The following is an 18,578-nucleotide window of genomic DNA, read 5'->3' as shown; positions in this document are numbered from 1 at the left end:
TCTATTACTTTGCACCTCTCCTGTTAATTGTATTCTCACTTTATTATTGAATCCAGATCAGTGTTCAAGTACGTGTTATTCAATTATTTCCAATGGTTCATTTTGATGAAACTCAACTTGCTCACAAGCAGACTAACTTGAATTACATACAATTTGTGGTTACACACCACGTGTGCTATTCATCAGCTGATGATATGCGTATTATATTATTTACTTTTATGAATATAATATCATATAATTCAATATAATGTATAGTATGATAATTATAGCATCAGCTTATGGAAAGTGTACGGCGTTTGTTCGTGGCAAAAGTCTTCTTGAAAAATCTTTATAAAAAAAAATAAAAATAATACGTTCCTAGTTTGACTAAATTTGTATTATAATCGAGAGTAATGTGTGTGTTTATCCAATCAATGTAGGCTACCACTGGTTTACAGCTGAAAATGCCTTTGATTAATCAGACTGGGCCACCAATTATTTTATTCCTCGGAGTGGAATCCTTAACAATAGACCACGAAAATGTCAAAACTCATTAACAATAGACGACCAGTGAAGGGTCACTAGAACTTCTACCTGTTCATCCATTGCTCTCGGCGGCCCCGTCTCCTTTCTTTTACCCTTTTTAAACTGTTCAGAGATGTTTTGGTTTTTCGATTTAAGGCCTGCTGTTTCATAAAAACCAGATTTTTCTTATCAAAACAATTTATCACAGTGTTAATTCATTTTCATAAGAACATGCTTTTGTTTACTAGGTTGTTGGATGAATGAATGAATGAATGTCTGAATGTCACTCTGATCTCACGCTCACATTTCTCATATGTCAATTTCTTGTGCTCAATTTCAATATCGATTGAGGTTATCTCGATCAATAATTTAGGGTGATATTTCTCGCCAGTGGTACAGGGATTGCCCGGCATTGACTGCTGCGCGCGTTTCACGGCGCACAGTAGTAATTTCACGTGGGCTGAATTGGGGCCTGAAGGAAAGGGGATGGTTTTGGTGGGGTTTGGGTGGTTGCGGGGGTTTCATTCATGACTCGACGCAGTTTTCTCAACAACTGCACGCCGCCAACATCCCACATCCTCGACCTGCCAGCTGCCTGCCGTAGGCCCTACTTCCGACATGTGCGTCCTCATCTTGCCAAGGTTAGATCACATTCCATTGTTTACTTCAATAGATACTCTATGGTACATTGCAAATTCACAAAACATTATACTGAATCAACTGTCTAAGATTCTGGCTCATTGGATTATATTGGATTTCTTCATGTAGAATTTAATAATATTAAGTAATTGAGATGCATTTGAGATGTCACTTGAGATGTATTTGATTGTTCATTTATTTTTTGAATAAAGAATGAAGAAAGAATATTGAGACTGGGATTCTAGTTTATTAGATAGAAATGGATTACTTATGTGTAATGATGTATAATTCAAATGTGGCTTATTGTATTGATTCATTCATATAAACTACACTATATATGTATGCATAGATCTTGGTTTGTTAGATTACTATTTTCATGGATATTACCACCTATGGTGGTTTCGATTATGTTTTTTATAATCACCTTACCATTTTGATTGCATTATATAATTAAGCTGTATTGGTTTGGATGCTAATTAGTTATTTAGATTACCTTCCTAGTAGGCATGATTCTATTACATTTGATTAAACCAGATTTGATAACTTCATCCATGTGAAATAATTAATGATTATTTGTTAAACAAAAATCCAAATTAAATGTTTTAACCACCATTCAATATCCGTTCAATAAGTGTTATATCCCTTTCCATTAGCATACGATGGAGAAATTCAATCTCTCTTTCATTTTCATGCATTATTCATGTGAATTACGAAATTGGCTTGAACTCAAGGGTTTTAGACTACATTGGATACATATAGAACACATTATGTTAGCTTGAATATAGCTTCTTAGATTACTTCATAAATTCAAATCACACTGTATAATGGTCATCAGTTTAGTTTATTATACGTATTACATAACACTTGATTATTCTATCCATTTAGAGTGTGGTTTAGGTTTCAATTCACTAGATCATATTGGACTACTGTATTCGGTATATACTATTAAATCTTGTTTTGATTCTGTTCTAATAAATTGAATTGAATAATTAAAATACTTATAAGTTTGGTTTCAAGTACCGTATTAGATTTGAGAACTCTATCCATGTGAACTACGAAATCTGTTTGCTAAGATTTTGGTTCATCAGATTAGACTGTAGACTACTAGGTATGTTGATATTCTACTTTATTGCATTGAATTATTTCATTCATGCAGATTATTATATTATTATGTTGGCATAGCAGTGGCTATTTAACTCCCTCACTTTAGGGGGACAAGGTACTTTTTGCCCTCCCTCAATAATCAATCACTCTGAGAGAGCAATGCATGCATTTTGGTCCCCCAATATTTTGAAGACGTAAAATTGAAGCGCTAAACTATAAAATTTCCCAATTTAATTCTTCAAACGACTCGACATTTAAAAACAGCTATTATCAAGCTTATATTTCAATAACAGTGATATTTTTATTCGGTTCAAAACTTCATTCATTGACTTGAGTGATGTAATTGGCATATTTTCATTCTGCCCTTACCCTATCTTACTAGTAAATTTGATCAACAGCACCCTCAATCAGCAACGCACGTTTGCCCTCCAACAATATTTTCTATTAATAGACTGGACTATAATAAGAAATTAATTCAATTTATAATTTTATTAATTATTTTATTCTATAGACATCTTGGCCTCGAATTCTACTTTAATGAGTTATTCAAACTTGATAAAATAGCTTGGATCATATTGAGTACAATAAATCTTGACAAAACTTTGACATATTTGATAACTCTATCTAATTAGATTGTGGTTTATTATGTTTAAGATGTCTATTGGTTTAAATCCTTTGTTACTAGGAATGAGGCCCACATGAGGCCCAGGCGTGGGTAACGAAACTGATGATGATGAGAGATGAGTGAACCTGCAGCTTTAGGTGGGTTCCGAACCACAGGGGAGCAAATTTTAAACTCATAAATGTTGAAAGAGGAGTTCAACTCTCAAAGTGGTCACCCTTACGTCGGGAGTAGTAGGAGCTTGTATCGTAACTCATCCTATCGATAGATTATCAGCGCAACCACGAAGCCAATCGCTACCTCCATTACTGTTTCCGTTGAGATTATACCTATCGCGGGTAACGTGCTGAAAACATGAAAACAAAGGCTAAGGGCCAGATTCAGCGTTTTTGGAGGCGTTTTCAGACGGCGTTTTTAGAGTCGGCAGGGCAGGAAGCTCTCCAATTGACTGATTTGGTTGTCGCCTGAAAAAAATGCGTAAAACGCTTCATGTGGTCTGCACCTTAAGGATGAAAATTTGGAAGTAACTTAACTCAATTTAAAATTCATCGAAATTGACAACTTGAGTATTTAGAAATTTATTGTTTTTTTTCTCGACTAAATTTGTGTTTCTAGATGATTTTGAAATTTGAAAATATTACGTACTCGCTTATGGCAAAGATTTACAGAAACTGGAAATTAGTCGCTTGTCGAAGCTAAGAACAATATCGAGGGATCGAGCTTTGATTTGGAGTGTGAAAGAATAGAAAATTTGTAACGAAAGATTGAATTTATAGTATATATTTATTTATTCATTTTCTCAGTCGTACAATCATTTTTACAGTTATATGAGGAGGCACAACATGCTTATGCCCAAAACTGTCCCTTTTCAAATCTATACTACAGTCCAAATCAAAATCTAGGTTAAGCAACTATCACTCATCAAAATAAAAATTTATTCACACTTCAAAAAACAAACACATCATCAATTACAAATATATATACTATGAATTCGATTTAGAATGAAACACTATGTTTGCTACAACATTTGTTAAATACTATGTACTATTCTACACTAACAGCATCTGGTCACGGTACTATTTTGGACTTTCTGGAGTAAACATGTTTTCTGAAATAAAAGAGAAATAAACTAAAATAAGTTTCTCTGGCTGAATCTTTCTTCTGAGATCAGCAGGATGATCCTACACACATGCACTTGTTCACTCTCTTCCATTACGGTATCGACAGACGACAAAATTTCCAGCTGTTTTTCCAAGGACGTATTTATCCTTTTAATGTCCTTCAGCGAGTTATCCAAGGGTTGAGACCTAGTGCAATCGAATCTTCATATCATAAACCTACTTCGTTCCAAATTTCGTGAAAATCGTTGGAGCCGTTTTCGAGATCCGTTAAATATAAATATATACCCATATAACCATATAGCCACATAATCAGATAACCAGATAACCACATAACCATATGAATATTGTAACAATCATCTCAGGCCTTGGTTTTCTACAGCTACAAGCCAGGCCAAGATAGTTTTCGACTTGCAACTTTCTGCCTCAAAACGTACAAAAGAAACCAGCTTATGGCAAAGGGGGGTAGAGGTTGAAACAATAAATTGGTCAAAAGTCTAACGATGAAATAACCGACGCTGACCAGTGACAAAAGGGTGGCAGCCAGACGTCAGGCGTGAGTGGAGTGCCATCAGATAGGGGGCAGCACCAACTGGGGCAGTGATCCAAGGAGGAACAATGATTCGAGGGTTGGCGAGCACGTGGAGTTGGGAACACGAGGACACTTTTCGGTGAACCACGGCCAGAATAAGATGTCTGAGGAGTGAGCAGCGTGCAGCCCGCAGCTCTAGGGGCTGAAATGGAGTCCAGTTTCCGGAAAACCACAACCACATCAACACCACCACATTAAAACCATCATTAAAGAAAAATAATTGAAATTCATAATTTGTGATATAAAGTGAGCAGTTTAAAAGTGCGCGAAAAGGCCATGGTACGCGGGGTACTCATAAAACATAAGGTTAGTGTAATTTTAAGTTGTTGCTTGTTTGCCACACTGGTTATTTTCATGTACTATTGTTGTTTAAATAGGGTTTAGGTTTTGTTATTCGTCGTATTATTGTGCATTATTCTATTTAAATATTGAAACTCTCAATAAACATTATTTTTATATTTCATAAACGGTAAAATCATATTTCATATTTCGGTGTTCTGCTTAACAGACTTATTACTAAAATTTCAAAGGACATTTGATATATTTAATCAACATTGAAAATCTCATTTGTTTCTTTGTAAAGTGTCAATTTCAATTTGCCTTTTGCTTATTTTCATTATAATTATCTAATGATTCAAAATTGTCTTGTGTTGTTATTTCACAAGTATCATTAGATCCCCTCCCTTCTTTATTGTTTTAATCATGGAGTGAAGCAATATAGTTGGGAAAGATGTGTAGTTCTACATTCATTGATTGCTGGGCTGCATCATTAAATTAAAGCAATGAGTGAAGCAATATAGTTGGGAGAGATGTGAAGTTCTACATTCATTGATTGCTGGGCTGCATCATTCATTAAAGTAATGTACATTGTTTTTTTTATATAGTTCAAATAAATTCATGTCTCTGCTAAAGAGTTATGCTGTGGTAGTTGGTTATTCAAATTTCGAGGGTCGTTCCCTAATAATTAACGTGGCGCCTGGGTTATAAATTCCAAATTTTATAATATCAAATTTACATGTTACTATTCAAATTTCAAATTCACCATATATTACGCAATCAGTAAGTGTAGATCTAGACAAAGTGTATATATACATATTGTAACACTCCTTGGGGAGGTCCTGATATTACTTGAGCAATGCCCTAGATGAAGACGTTACACATATAAAAAATCTTATACTGAGTCCTCGGTGTTATAACCTGAAATTTGTAAGTGTGTGGATGAACACTATAAAACACCAGATTGAGTGAGTCACTACAAGATTTAGTACAATCGTCCAAATCGCAGGAGGCATAAACTCTCGCACACCCTTGATTCGTCCAATGACTGATTGTATGAGAATAATGCTCTTTTGCAAGTGTAGGTTGTAGTGTAGTGTAGCGATTGCTAGACACTAGACTCGGTGACCTTTGTGAAGTGGTAAATTGCAAATCCTTTACAGATGATGCAGTATTCTTGATATTTGTAAGAGCGGTTGCTAAAGTCCCTATTTTGCGAATAAATTCGCAAAAAGTTAAGGCCGTCCGGCTCGAAAAATTGCTGGGTTCAAACCGCAGCTCTAGCTCAGTGGTAGATGCATGAATTTTCCAAATATAATTAATCACCACAGGGTTCAATGACTGGTGATCATTAATTCTTACCGCTGCTTCCGTGAAGTTCTTGAAGAGTAACAATAAGGAAACCCAAAAGATAGTTGATGACTGATTACCAGTAACCATGTATACAATCGAGAATAATGAAGACCAACTATGATTTTTTCTAGTTGATTTTTAAAACGCTCGCTATGAATACAGGTATTCACCAATTTATCCTTCTGGAATTCCTTAAAACTTACAACGCCAGTTCTTGAAGCTCTCTGGATCCTTATATGATATAACTGGAACCTTATTTATATAATTATCAATATGTTTTTCTGGCGGACTAGTATGACTATCATCAAAGGATGATAAGTACTGAATGCTCTTAATAAGATCAAAATTAAGTGATTCACTAATTTTATGTGCTGCCGAATATTTTTTCTTGGCACTAAGACAGCTCAAACTGTATATCACGAGATGAATTAGGATATAATAAAAACTTCTCTGATTTTGTATGCTGACATAAAACACAAAATATATTCCCATAAAATAATGTATATAGAATATTCTTATATCTATAATTTTCTTTAATAAGTTCTTTTCTATAAATTAAATGATTATCACAAGGCTTAATAGCATTTACCGTTGTGAGCTTTAAAAATTATAAATTTGTATTTAATACTGATACGTGGACTTCAAGTCAATTCAGAATTCTACAACTTAAAACCTGTTCGGTCTGTGTATTTAACATGACATATTCAAATCAATGAGTAAATAATAATAAACTATACAATGATCTGAGGATTTTCATGAGTCCGTGCAGTGCATGGAAGTGAGCTTCCTACATAAATCAAATAAATTCCTAAAACGTTCTTATAGACTATATGATAGCACTCAACACGTTGCAAATTTTTTAAACTTGAATTAATTTATATAGCGCTTTGATCAATTCCTCAATTCTTATTAAAAGGCCTTTAAAAAACGAGCTCGTTTGAACTAAACACTCACAGTAATAATGTTCTTGAAGATCTTGTAGAATAAATTAATTATTTCCAATAATTAATCAAGCAGGTCCTTTTCATCTCTGCTGGGCTCGCACGTGGTCCAGATTTATTATAAATTTCTCTCAGTATTATATTTATGGGAACAGATTACAATTAAGAACTCTTTAACAACACTGAGTTCACAGATAAATAAACATTAATTACAAATAGTTTACATTTAAAAAAGGGATTGGCTTGATGATTTTGAAAATTTAGTAGGAAGAAAGAACCCTAATTTCCATGTGCGTCCTCACAGATCGGGATCACAAGCCAAAGAGAAGTGATTTCCAGAAAAATTTCATCTCTTCCTTGAACGATTTGTAAGCTTCCTTCTGATTGGCTTTCTAATTTTAGTAAGACTCAATACAATTGGTTACTTCAGATTCAGGGTTTCTTCAACTTTGTTATAGAAAGATAAATGAAAAGTTTTTATATAAATAAATGGAGTGACTGTCTTAGATTATTCCAATAAATATATCTCGATATACGATACTATCACATAGTGTACATTTAATTTTTTATATGAGCTTTGTATACTCTTGGTTTTCGTACTTTTTTAGATTGTAATAAATACTCATGCAGCAATAATAGTTGTCCCTATTTATTCACATAAACCTTCCCTAGTATATATAATACATATTTTGTGAGTGAACTTTATAATTCAATTTATACTGGTTGATCGAGCAATCAGCTGATTTGTTAGGTATTGATTCAAATAACTATCGATTTATCCTAAATCGATTGATTCATTTTAAAACATAAACAAACAATTCTAACCTCAAATGTACATGCAAACTTTTATTTTTTATGATCTGCCAATAATAAATAAGCCGCTTTATAATTTTTAATTCTGCCAATGAATCCTCATTATTGTTGAATTACAATTATGCATGATTTTCTTATCGCTTTAGATAATATGATTACTCTTTATCACTAATAACATTCGATTTTACTTGAGTGGTACTTTGACTAGGCTATCTTTCCTTTCTATTTTATAATTCCATTAGAGTTCAATAATTCATTTCAAAAATATGTTGTGGTGCTAAAATACCACGTGACACCTCAAACTATAACCTGTGTTGAAAACAGTATATAAAATCAAACAGGTCGAGCAAAAACCATGATGCATATAATTTGCGGGACTGTGCCTCTAATAAATTCTGAAGGTCTAGGATAGGTTCGATAAACCAAATGCTATTCATAAAATACTACGAGGGCAGAATCTTTTCGAACTTTATGCTCTACTGTGTGAATTTATCACTGCAGCTGCTTTTGCTCTGTAGTAGGGAATTTATTCCTAAGTAGAAATTGGGCACAGATAAAAGCTGATATATTAGCAGGTAAGGACAGAGAATAAAATAATGATCTCGATCTGACCCACTCATATCCACTCAGATCTGTTCCTTTATCCACAATTGGATAAATTATTTCAACGATTGTCTTTGATCGGCACCTAACAAGTATAAACGTGCCAGGCACAAGGCACAAAATCTGAAGGGCTAAAGAAATAATCGATCTCAGGAAACAGAATATTAAATTTGAAATATGATGAGCAATCATAATAGTAATTGACAAACAGTGCAGTTTCAGAATTTGATAGACAGGTTTTGAATAATTTAATGTCGACAGACTTAATTGAGTTTTGCTATGATGCTTTGCTATCATGTACGTTCTTTTTAAAAAGTTTGAAAATATTCTCATAGATAAATCGAAATTCTAAATGATTTAACCAAAATATTACAATATTTTAGACTCAATCAAGGTCGTGGTTCAGGCAGATGACAGTTGAATGACCACAAAAATTTACAATTATAATTCAGTATCAGTATTATATTAAGCGCTTCTTGACGTGGCCAGATTATTTAGCAAAGTTAAAATTGAAGTAATTTCTGTACTTTTTTGAAGCAAAGGATGAGGCCCCATAAAATAAAAAAAGAACTCATGTATCCTTCTAGGCATAGTGGTTTCTTTAAATTGATTCATACTCGGTGGCTCATCCAAACTTCAGTCTTCAGCACATGTGGATTTTCGAAATTAATTATTTCCTTCACCAATTAAATAATGAACAATTGAAATTTAGATTTATAGAAGCAATAAATTGACAGAATAATTTGAAAATATAACGAATAATATTGCCTTGAATATAGGCTAACAATTAAAATACATGGATTGAACAAACAAGAATCTCACTAGAAAATGGTAACTTTTTAAAAAAAAGGTCTTTACGGTGGAGGCATCAAAAGGGGAGTAGTGTCTCCTTTCTCAAAACTTTTGGCTGAACTGTTCCGTCTTACTTAATTTGCATAGAAGTTCTGCTATTGGTAGAATTAGTATGACGTATACATTACGTCAGAGATGAGTAAGAAAATAGTTGTTTGTTTAGTTTATTGTTTTACAATAAATAAACTTAAATTATCTGATTTAATAAATTTTCTTCATATTTTCCCTTATACAACGTACAATGTGTTACCGCATATGATAAGACCTTTCTAGTCGCTGATAACCCTTTTTGGTGTTATTTTTCTGACCTATGATTGGCCTGAAAGGATCACAGAGATTCTTACATCAGTCCATGTGGTTGATTCTATGATTATTATATAATATGAACATTTCATACAAAGATTCTTTTTACAATAATGAAAAACCAAAATGAATATTACTATTCTCATTAGTGATAATGCTTGTATCATGATCTTGCTCACTTTTATAATATTTAAAATGTTGTACATTCCCATTAATAAATTATTTTAACAATAATAAATATATTTTCTATTTTGAAACTCTTATCCCTTTTACAATAATTATTAGTTTTAGAAGTAATTTCATCATTGGTTTGTCTCAAAACGATAATTCATTTTAACTAATTTTTTGACTGCATTCAAAAAAGCTGTTCAATAATGTAAACAAAGTTGTAACCTCTAAATTTGATGGTTGACTACAAACAATTTACAAACTATTTTCAATTTTTAATAAATAATAATTCTTTCAAAATATGCCGTATAGAACGGTGCTCTTAGCTCAGTCTCAGCTGTTGATAAGTAAGCTTAATTGCTATCAGGTAACAGTACATTTTTGATATTCTTTCTAGCCTTCGACAATAATAATATCTTCTATTTCTTCGTTTTATTTCATTTCCTGGTTTCAATAAATTTAGGATGTCACAATATATACAGAAATTGCTTGCTTAATAAATAATAGGATTACATTATTACAACTATGGTACCGTATGTTTGGAGAGATCAATTTTAAATTCTCTTTGTTTTGCTTTCATTCAGGTCCTCCAGCTGTTTCTTGAGAAATCATGCAAGGTTTTTAAATAATGTCATCAAATTTGGTTACTCAGCAGCAGTTATAATAATTAGGGATGGGTTTCAACATCAAACATTGATGTTTACTGTTTGATGTTTCTCACTTATCGATGGATGGTTTTACCTAGACATCGGTCATCCGATGTTTTTCCCAACTAAAAAGTAAAAAAATTCAATTTTTTAATTTGATTCAAGTTTTTTTTCGTTTGAAGTGGATTATCTTGAGAGCTAATAGTAACAATATAGAGCAATAGAAACAGAATATAATCATTATCTTTGTCTTATTTAGTGAAGTATTCTGTTTAATGTTTTTCGTGAATATAGATCACTCTTGTGAAAGATCACGCATAAGTTTTGACTTGCTGCTGATTGTTTTTTTTTTCAATCAGGCTCTCTGTATTTTTATGCGAGACTGTTGGATACTCTTGAAGATTTAAATTACTTCCGTGTCAAGGTTAGATACTTATTTAGATTTGAATAAGGGGTCGGATTCTTCGTTTCTTGGAAAGAGAGAGTTTTTTCTTATTACAATTATATATTTCCTTAACATGCGTTCAACACTAATTAATCTAGCTCTGGAAAAGAGGTCCTCGTATTGTAAGGAGTGCAGATATCCATATAAAAAACCTAATCCATTTTCATTTCCTAAAAAAATCTATCAGCTATTGAATGAATACGATATGAGTATTAATAATTGCTAAAATTTTCTTAGGGTGAAATTCCAAGACCAAATCTTCGAGGATATCCCGAGAGGTTTCTGACTAAACTATGAAGATGACAAATCTTGTGAACTAGAGTTGATGTATCTTTCTAGTCACAACCTGACTCCGATTATTCGAAAGACTGTTTGTTACTTGAATACCACAAGTCCAAAATTTCTGAAATTCCAGTTAGTGACTGTTAAAATATTGGAACAATAGCTCCAGATAAAATTGTAGTCACTTTAGAAGCTCTTTTTGTACTTTCAAGTATTTCGAAATTTATGGAAAATATATAACAATACCGTAACTCAATTAACTTCCGAAATAATTGAGTTCCATTCCATACCAAAATAATAATCGTTTTCTACTCTATAAGCTTATTAACAGAAGTGATGTGGGTTCAATAGAATTTATTTCACCATGTTTTATCATTTTTCAAAGAATAATTGTAAAGTATCTTATACAGTACATTAAATAATTGTCACTGTATCAATATTAATACTAATAAAAGTCTATTAATCCATCGTTTTCGACATCTTTTATGAGTATTTATTCATTAGAAAATTATTTTATCATTCATTCTTATCATCCATTTAAAAAAAAGTAATATTATTAGCTCAAATTTATTCTCTTTACAAAATTTGGACACAAAAATACCGTCTTAATTTGTTTTATATTGAACAAATATTCAAATCCATAAAACAATATTGTAGAATATGAGATTTTTTTAAAATTTGATTAAATATCAATCTCCGTTGCTAAACGTCAAGTCTGATTACCTACAAACAATTTATAAAATTTTAGTTTGGCTGCTGGCAATCAATATTTCTTTATTGTTAATTAACTACTTTTCAAAAGCTCTGTCCCTTTCTTTTACGTATACATAAAAAAGGAAATCGATTTTTACTATCTGAGTCACTCTAAGGTGAAAAATAAATAGCTTAATAGTCTTCATAGTATCATCCAATGTAGGTACCTAGAATACCTGTATTCTAGGTACCTTGGTATCATCTGTAAAAACGTAGGGCGATACAACGATGTTAAATACCATCCTTATATTTTATTCTGATATTTACTGTCCGATGTTTTCCACTTATTGATGTTAAGGTGAGAAAACATCGATGTTTTGTCTTTCGATACCCATACCTAGTTATAATCTTTTTGTCATAGTCATTTAATTTAATCTGTTTTACATGCATGAAATCAAGCCGGTAAATAGCTGATTGTAGAACAAATAAACTTATGATTCTCATTACAGCATACTATTCTCTTATGTATCTTTTCTGTATAGGGTTACTTTTTATAGAAATAGGAAGAAAAATGAAAATCTCAGTACCCTTTATGAATTATTTAATCACAACATGTTTCGGACTATTCTTTCTATTCTGTTATGTAATGAAATAATAATGTTCTCTTCACAGTCAAGTATGTATCCTAGTTCCGAAAAAGGAACAGCAAAACTATAGAAAAAACCGCATTTTAGTGCTCCAGGTGGAAGTTTTGTTAACTATAATGAAGAAAATCCTGATTCGGAATTTGTAAATTAGGTTGTGTTTATAGAATGCATGTATAGTAACTTCACCACAAGCAGGTAATGTTTTCTATCATTCTTCTTTAGATTATTATGACAAAACACAGTGTATGATACTCGGACATGAATGTCTCTTGCAGGGCTCGAATGGAATTTTAGATTATTCTTGCCCTGCAAACATGAATGATCTAGAATTTCATTCGAGCCCTGCAATCAGGCCCTTTCCGTTCATGTGACGTAAAATACTATTTCGCTATACTGCACAGAAAACGTACTGTAGATGTATGGGTGTATACTATTGAATTACTACGTTTATATTTGAATGAGAATTTAATAATCTGACTCCAATAAATAAAACTACAAATAATACGGTACAATCACATTATTGGCAGGCCAGCTACAGGAAACTTTCGATGAGCACGTGTTTTCGGTAGGAATTTTGGAACTAGACTGTCTCCTCGTGGAAGGTCTAATATCTATTAGCGGGAAAGGGAGGTGAAAGTTACAAAAATAGGAAAGAGAGTGGGAGTGTTAAGAGTGAGACAGAGAAGGAATGGATGTGAGTTGTGAGGGGTGGAAATACTATGCAGGTATGTGTTGGTGCGACGGACTTGAAAGAAAGGAGCTTGGACAATGGTAACAGAATGGAAAGGAATAGGGGAGTGCAATGTTACTGGCCTGCGAGGGTTCAATATGGGAACAATAAGCAATAAAAATACACACATGGAATACAAATATATATATACAGTTTTTGAGTATAGGCTCTATCAGCAACACCACAGTACCCCCCTGCCAGTGATTTGGCTAGAGATACCACACAATTTCACAACACAAATCACGAAACACCAGCTTGCAAGCGATCTGGGAAGTGCACCCGACGACCACTTCTGGTAGTTACTGCTGGAGTGTCAGAATCTGGCAGTGGATCCTGGATGGCATCAGGTAGAGGGCTGGCTGTTGCAGGGGGAATCGTTTGGCTGATGCTGATTGGCTGATCATCATCTGCCATGATGAAGGCTGGCTTGAGGCGATCCATTGAGATGGTAATGTCAGAACCCTGAATTTTCACTACTGCAGTTTTGTCAGTTCGGCTGATGACCAAGTGTGGCCCAGAGTATGGTGGTTCCAGTGCACCTTTTGAAGTGTCAGTCCGGACAAAGACGTGCTGACATGTGGCAAGGTCCTTGAAGACAAACGGCGTTCGCTCCCCATGACGTGTACCCTTCACTGGTCTAAGAGCATTGAAATAGCTTCGAAGGTTGGTCACAAATGTTGATGGATGTGTATGACCAGTTGGGAGGTTTGGTGTCAGAAACTCTCCAGGAAGGCGAAGAACCTGGCCATACACCATTTCTGCAGTAGATGCCTTGAAATCTTCACGCCATGCTGCTCGTATGCCAAGGAGAATAGCTGGCAGTATTTCAGTCCAACGTTAATTTGCATGACATCTGATTGCAGCCTTGAGCTGACGGTGGAGCCTTTCAACCAAGCCATTTGCTGATGGATGATATGCAGTGGTCCTGAAGTGGGTGGTTCCAAGAAGGTTTCCAAGGTGCAGGAATAAGCTGGATTCAAATTGTCGGCCTTGATCAGTTGTGATGCGGAGGGGTGTGCCAAAGCGAGAGATCCAAGTAGTGAACAGGGCTCTAGCTACAGTTTCAGCCTCGATATTCTCCAAAGGGACAACCTCTGGCCAGCGGGAGAATCTGTCAACACATGTGAGACAATATCTATATCCTTCTGAAATAGGCAATGGTCCTATCAAATCGATGTGAACATGTTCAAATCTTGCAGATGGAGCAGTGAATGTACCCACTGGTGGCCAATTGTGTCTTGTCACTTTTGATTTCTGACAAGATAGACAGGCTCTGGCCAAATTTCGGCAGTCTGTTTTCATGGATGGCCAGATGAAACGTTGTGTGGCCAGTTGGACCGTAGCATTCCTTCCTGGATGTGAAAGTCCATGCACTGCATTAAATGCAGCCCATCTGAAGTCCTTGGTGACAAAAGGGCGAGGCGTGGATGTTGAGCAGTCACATAGCAATAAGGTTTTCAGACCAGGTATGGGGATCCTTTCCAGCTTGATTCCAGAGTCAGGCTTGAAAAACTGCTGAACCTCTTCATCATGGGTTTGTGCCTCAGCCAGAGCTTCATAATCCAAAGATGTGGAGAGTTCATTGATTCTGGAAAGAGAGTCAGCTACTATATTGTCACAACCTGAGATATGACGGATGTCGGTAGTGTACTGACCTATGTACTCCAAGTGGCGGAATTGGCGAGGTGAACACTTCTCTGGTTTCTGTTGGTAGGCAAAGGTCAGTGGCTTTTGATCAGTGTAGATAGTGAAGTCCCTGCCCTCCACCATGTGTTGGAAGTATTTGATGGCCAAGTATATTGCGGTTAGTTCCTTGTCATAGGCACTGTATTTCTGTTGAGCAGGACTTAGCTTTTTCGAAAAGAATGAGAGTGGTTGCCAATTGTTTCCTGACTTTTGCTGCAGCACTGCTCCTACTGCATAATCCGAGGCATCTGACATGATAGCAAGGTGGGCACCTGGGATAGGATGTGCAAGTAATGCTGCATCACTGAGGCTCTGCTTACACTGCTGGAATGCTTTTTCACTGTCTTCTGTCCAATTGATAGGTGAGTTGCCTTTCACCTTGTCCTTCAGCAAATCATGGAGAGGGCTTTGCTGAGATGCAGCATTGGGGAGGAACCGGCGGTAGAAGTTCAACATCCCTGTGAACCTTCTCAACTCCTTGGCTGTTGTAGGCTTGGGATATGACAGTACAGCTTCAACTTTATCTGCTAAGGGCTTTGTGCCTTCTCCTGACACACAGTATCCTAAGAACTTCACACTGTTTGCTCCTAATTTACACTTGCCTGGATTGATCAGAACACCATAGGAGGTCAAACGTTCAAAGAGCAATCGCAGGTGTTGGAAGTGCTGCTCCTCTGACTCTGAAGCAACAAGGACATCATCAATGTAAGCATAACAGAAATCCAGACCCCTTAATACACCATCCATAAAGCGCTGGAAGGTTTGAGCTGCATTGCAGAGTCCAAATGTCATGTAGGGAAACTCAAACAGTCCAAATGGGGTTGTGATGGCTGTCTTATGGATATCTTCTGGAGCTACTGGGATTTGGTGGAATGCTTTGACCAGATCTATTGTTGAGAAGATTGTTTTATTGTGTAAAAAATGAGAAAAATCTTGAATGTTTGGCACAGGGTATCGATCAGGTACTGTTCTTGCATTTAGTGCTCTGTAATCCCCACAGGGCCTCCACTCTGAATCATTTTTGGGAACCATATGGAGAGGTGATGACCAGCTGCTGGATGAGGGTCTTGCTATTCCGATTTGCACCATGCTTTCAAACTCCATCTTGGCCAGTTTCAACTTGTCTGGGGCGAGACGCCTGGGTTTGCTGTGGACTGGTGGTCCTGGAGAGGTTAGAATATGGTGCAGGGTATCATGCTTGACTGAAGCTGTTGGGAGACCAGCAGGCCTAGTGATGTCGGGAAATTCTTGAAGGAGTTGACCATATGTGGATGGTAGTGTAGCATGTATAGTTTTAATGCTACTTACCAATCTGCATGATGCTGAACGGCCAGCAGCGACCAATGATGTCAACTGGTCTATGAGGCATTGTCGGCGAACATCAACAAGAAGATCATAGTGATGCAAGAAGTCAACTCCAATGATTGGCTTGGCCACATCAGCAACTATGAATCGCCATGCAAGTGTGCGGCGGAGTCCAAAGTCCAGATTGAATGTCACCAAGCCATAGGTTGCAATACATGTGTTGTTTGCTGCATATAGTTCATAGTCAGTCTTTTGTCGTCTCCCTGGAAGAAGTGACCGAGGATAAACACACACATCAGCCCCAGTGTCTATAAGGAATTGCTGCTTTGATGTCTTATCAGTTACAAAGAGGCGGCGGGATGACTTGAGAATGGGGTCACTTGCCACCATTAATGACTCCCGTGATCGTTTCCCTGCCGCTTGGGTTGGTATTGACAGGGTGAGGTGCATCTGTCAGCCTGGTCACCAAACCGTCTGTGGTACCAACATATACCATCACGATCACCATTGCCAGAGCGTGATGCAGAGCGTGAACGTGAATGAGGGCTGGATTGGAAGTTTGAGCGGCGTGAGCGGTTTTCATGTTGAACCTCAGCTACTGCAACAATTTCTTGCCGCAAGGTGTTGGCAATCTCTCCCATCTTGGCTGTCATGAGTAACGTGAGTCGCTCCATCATCTGTTCTACACTATTTGTGGCAACAGCAGTCTCAGAAATGCTAGGTCTTGGGTTTGCCTCCAGAACAGCATCAGCTAGCACAGCTAGGGCATCAAAATCAGAATTCTGTTGAGTAGCCAGAATAGCTTGGGTGGAGGCTGGCAGACGTGATAGCCAAAGAGGTTTTAGCACACTGTCAGGAACAACTGTACCAGCAAGGGCTCGGAGATGACGCAGGAACTGTGTGGGCTTCCGATCTCCTACCTCTTCATGTTCCAAGAGCTGCCTTGTCTTCTGATCTTGTGAAGCACTGAGTCGCTGAATAAGCTCTGTTTTCAGCTTTTCATACTTCATTGTTGTTGGTGGTCTAGTTAAAATATCTCGAACTTCAGCAGCATATTTTGAGTCTAAATTTCCCGCCACATAACTGAATTTAGTATCATCAGAAGTTATATTAGCCAAAGTAAATTGATTCTCAATTTGAGCAAACCAAAGTTCAGGATCTGCTGGCCAGAACGGTGGGATCCTCACTGCAACTCGGTTGACAGATGCTGCTACTTCATCTGCCATAGTTGAAATTGTAACAGAATTGATACCACACCACTGGAGTCCACACACTAACCGGCAAAGTCCACGGGTCGTGGAAAATATGATACGGATACGGACGGACACGAATACGGATACAGACGGACACGGATACAGATACGGATACGGACGGACAGGGATACGGATACACAGCGCGACACTACGATACGCGGCGAGACAGGTAGCAAAACGACAAAACTAGAAATAGGTAACACTTAAAATTTCAGATCACGTCGGGGTCACCACTGTAGATGTATGGGTGTATACTATTGAATTACTACGTTTATATTTGAATGAGAATTTAATAATCTGACTCCAATAAATAAAACTACAAATAATACGGTACAATCACATTATTGGCAGGCCAGCTACAGGAAACTTTCGGTGAGCACGTGTTTTCGGTAGGAATTTTGGAACTAGACTGTCTCCTCGTGGAAGGTCTAATATCTATTAGTGGGAAAGGGAGGTGAAAGTTACAAGAATAGGAAAGAGAGTGGGAGTGTTAAGAGTGAGACAGAGAAGGAATGGATGTGAGTTGTGAGGGGTGGAAATACTTTGCAGGTATGTGTTGGTGCGACGGACTTGAAAGAAAGGAGCTTGGACAATGGTAACAGAATGGAAAGGAATAGGGGAGTGCAATGTTACTGGCCTGCGAGGGTTCAATATGGGAACAATAAGCAATAAAAATACACACATGGAATACAAATATATATATACAGTTTTTGAGTATAGGCTCTATCAGCAACACCACACGTACAATTCCCGACAATTTCTAGGTTAGAATGATATCGTTTTACGAACAGTGTGAATGGAAAAAGCTGATCTGAATTTAACCCCGGAAAAGTCAAGGTCAGTCGCGATACCTGTCCCGCAAGTGGTCACATTCCGATCACTTCCAGATCCCGTGTATAGTATTTTAAATAGGAATATCAATGGTGCACGACGGGAGGGACCCTGGTCCTTCAGTTTTCTCGTCGTAAGCAACCTACAGATGGCTTTGGCAATCAATAAGAA

General features: G+C 36.3%; 3 protein-coding genes across 3 annotated transcripts in view; 1 reads left to right on the top strand and 2 right to left on the bottom strand.

Annotated features, from left to right (window-relative positions):
• Nucleotides 1–1,067: 1,067 nt before the first annotated feature.
• Nucleotides 1,068–18,578, top strand: part of LOC111052105 (atrial natriuretic peptide-converting enzyme) — a 188,706-nt gene continuing 171,195 nt past the window's right edge. The window contains exon 1 of the mRNA XM_039434317.1: nucleotides 1,068–1,145. The gene's annotated coding sequence lies outside the window, so the exon portion shown is untranslated. The remainder of the gene's footprint in view (nucleotides 1,146–18,578) is intronic.
• On the bottom strand, nucleotides 13,573–14,088 carry LOC120351238. Its single transcript, XM_039427713.1, has one exon. It carries the CDS (start codon nucleotides 14,086–14,088, stop codon nucleotides 13,573–13,575), a length of 516 nt encoding a protein of 171 aa, XP_039283647.1.
• Nucleotides 16,713–17,549, bottom strand: LOC111055518. Its single transcript, XM_022342770.2, has one exon. The coding sequence runs from the start codon at nucleotides 17,547–17,549 to the stop codon at nucleotides 16,713–16,715; it is 837 nt and encodes a 278-aa protein (XP_022198462.2).

The sequence above is a fragment of the Nilaparvata lugens genome, chromosome 1 (assembly GCF_014356525.2).
Source record: "Nilaparvata lugens isolate BPH chromosome 1, ASM1435652v1, whole genome shotgun sequence".
Classification (NCBI taxonomy): Eukaryota; Metazoa; Arthropoda; class Insecta; order Hemiptera; family Delphacidae; genus Nilaparvata; species Nilaparvata lugens.
This window is presented reverse-complemented; position numbering and strand designations above follow the sequence as displayed.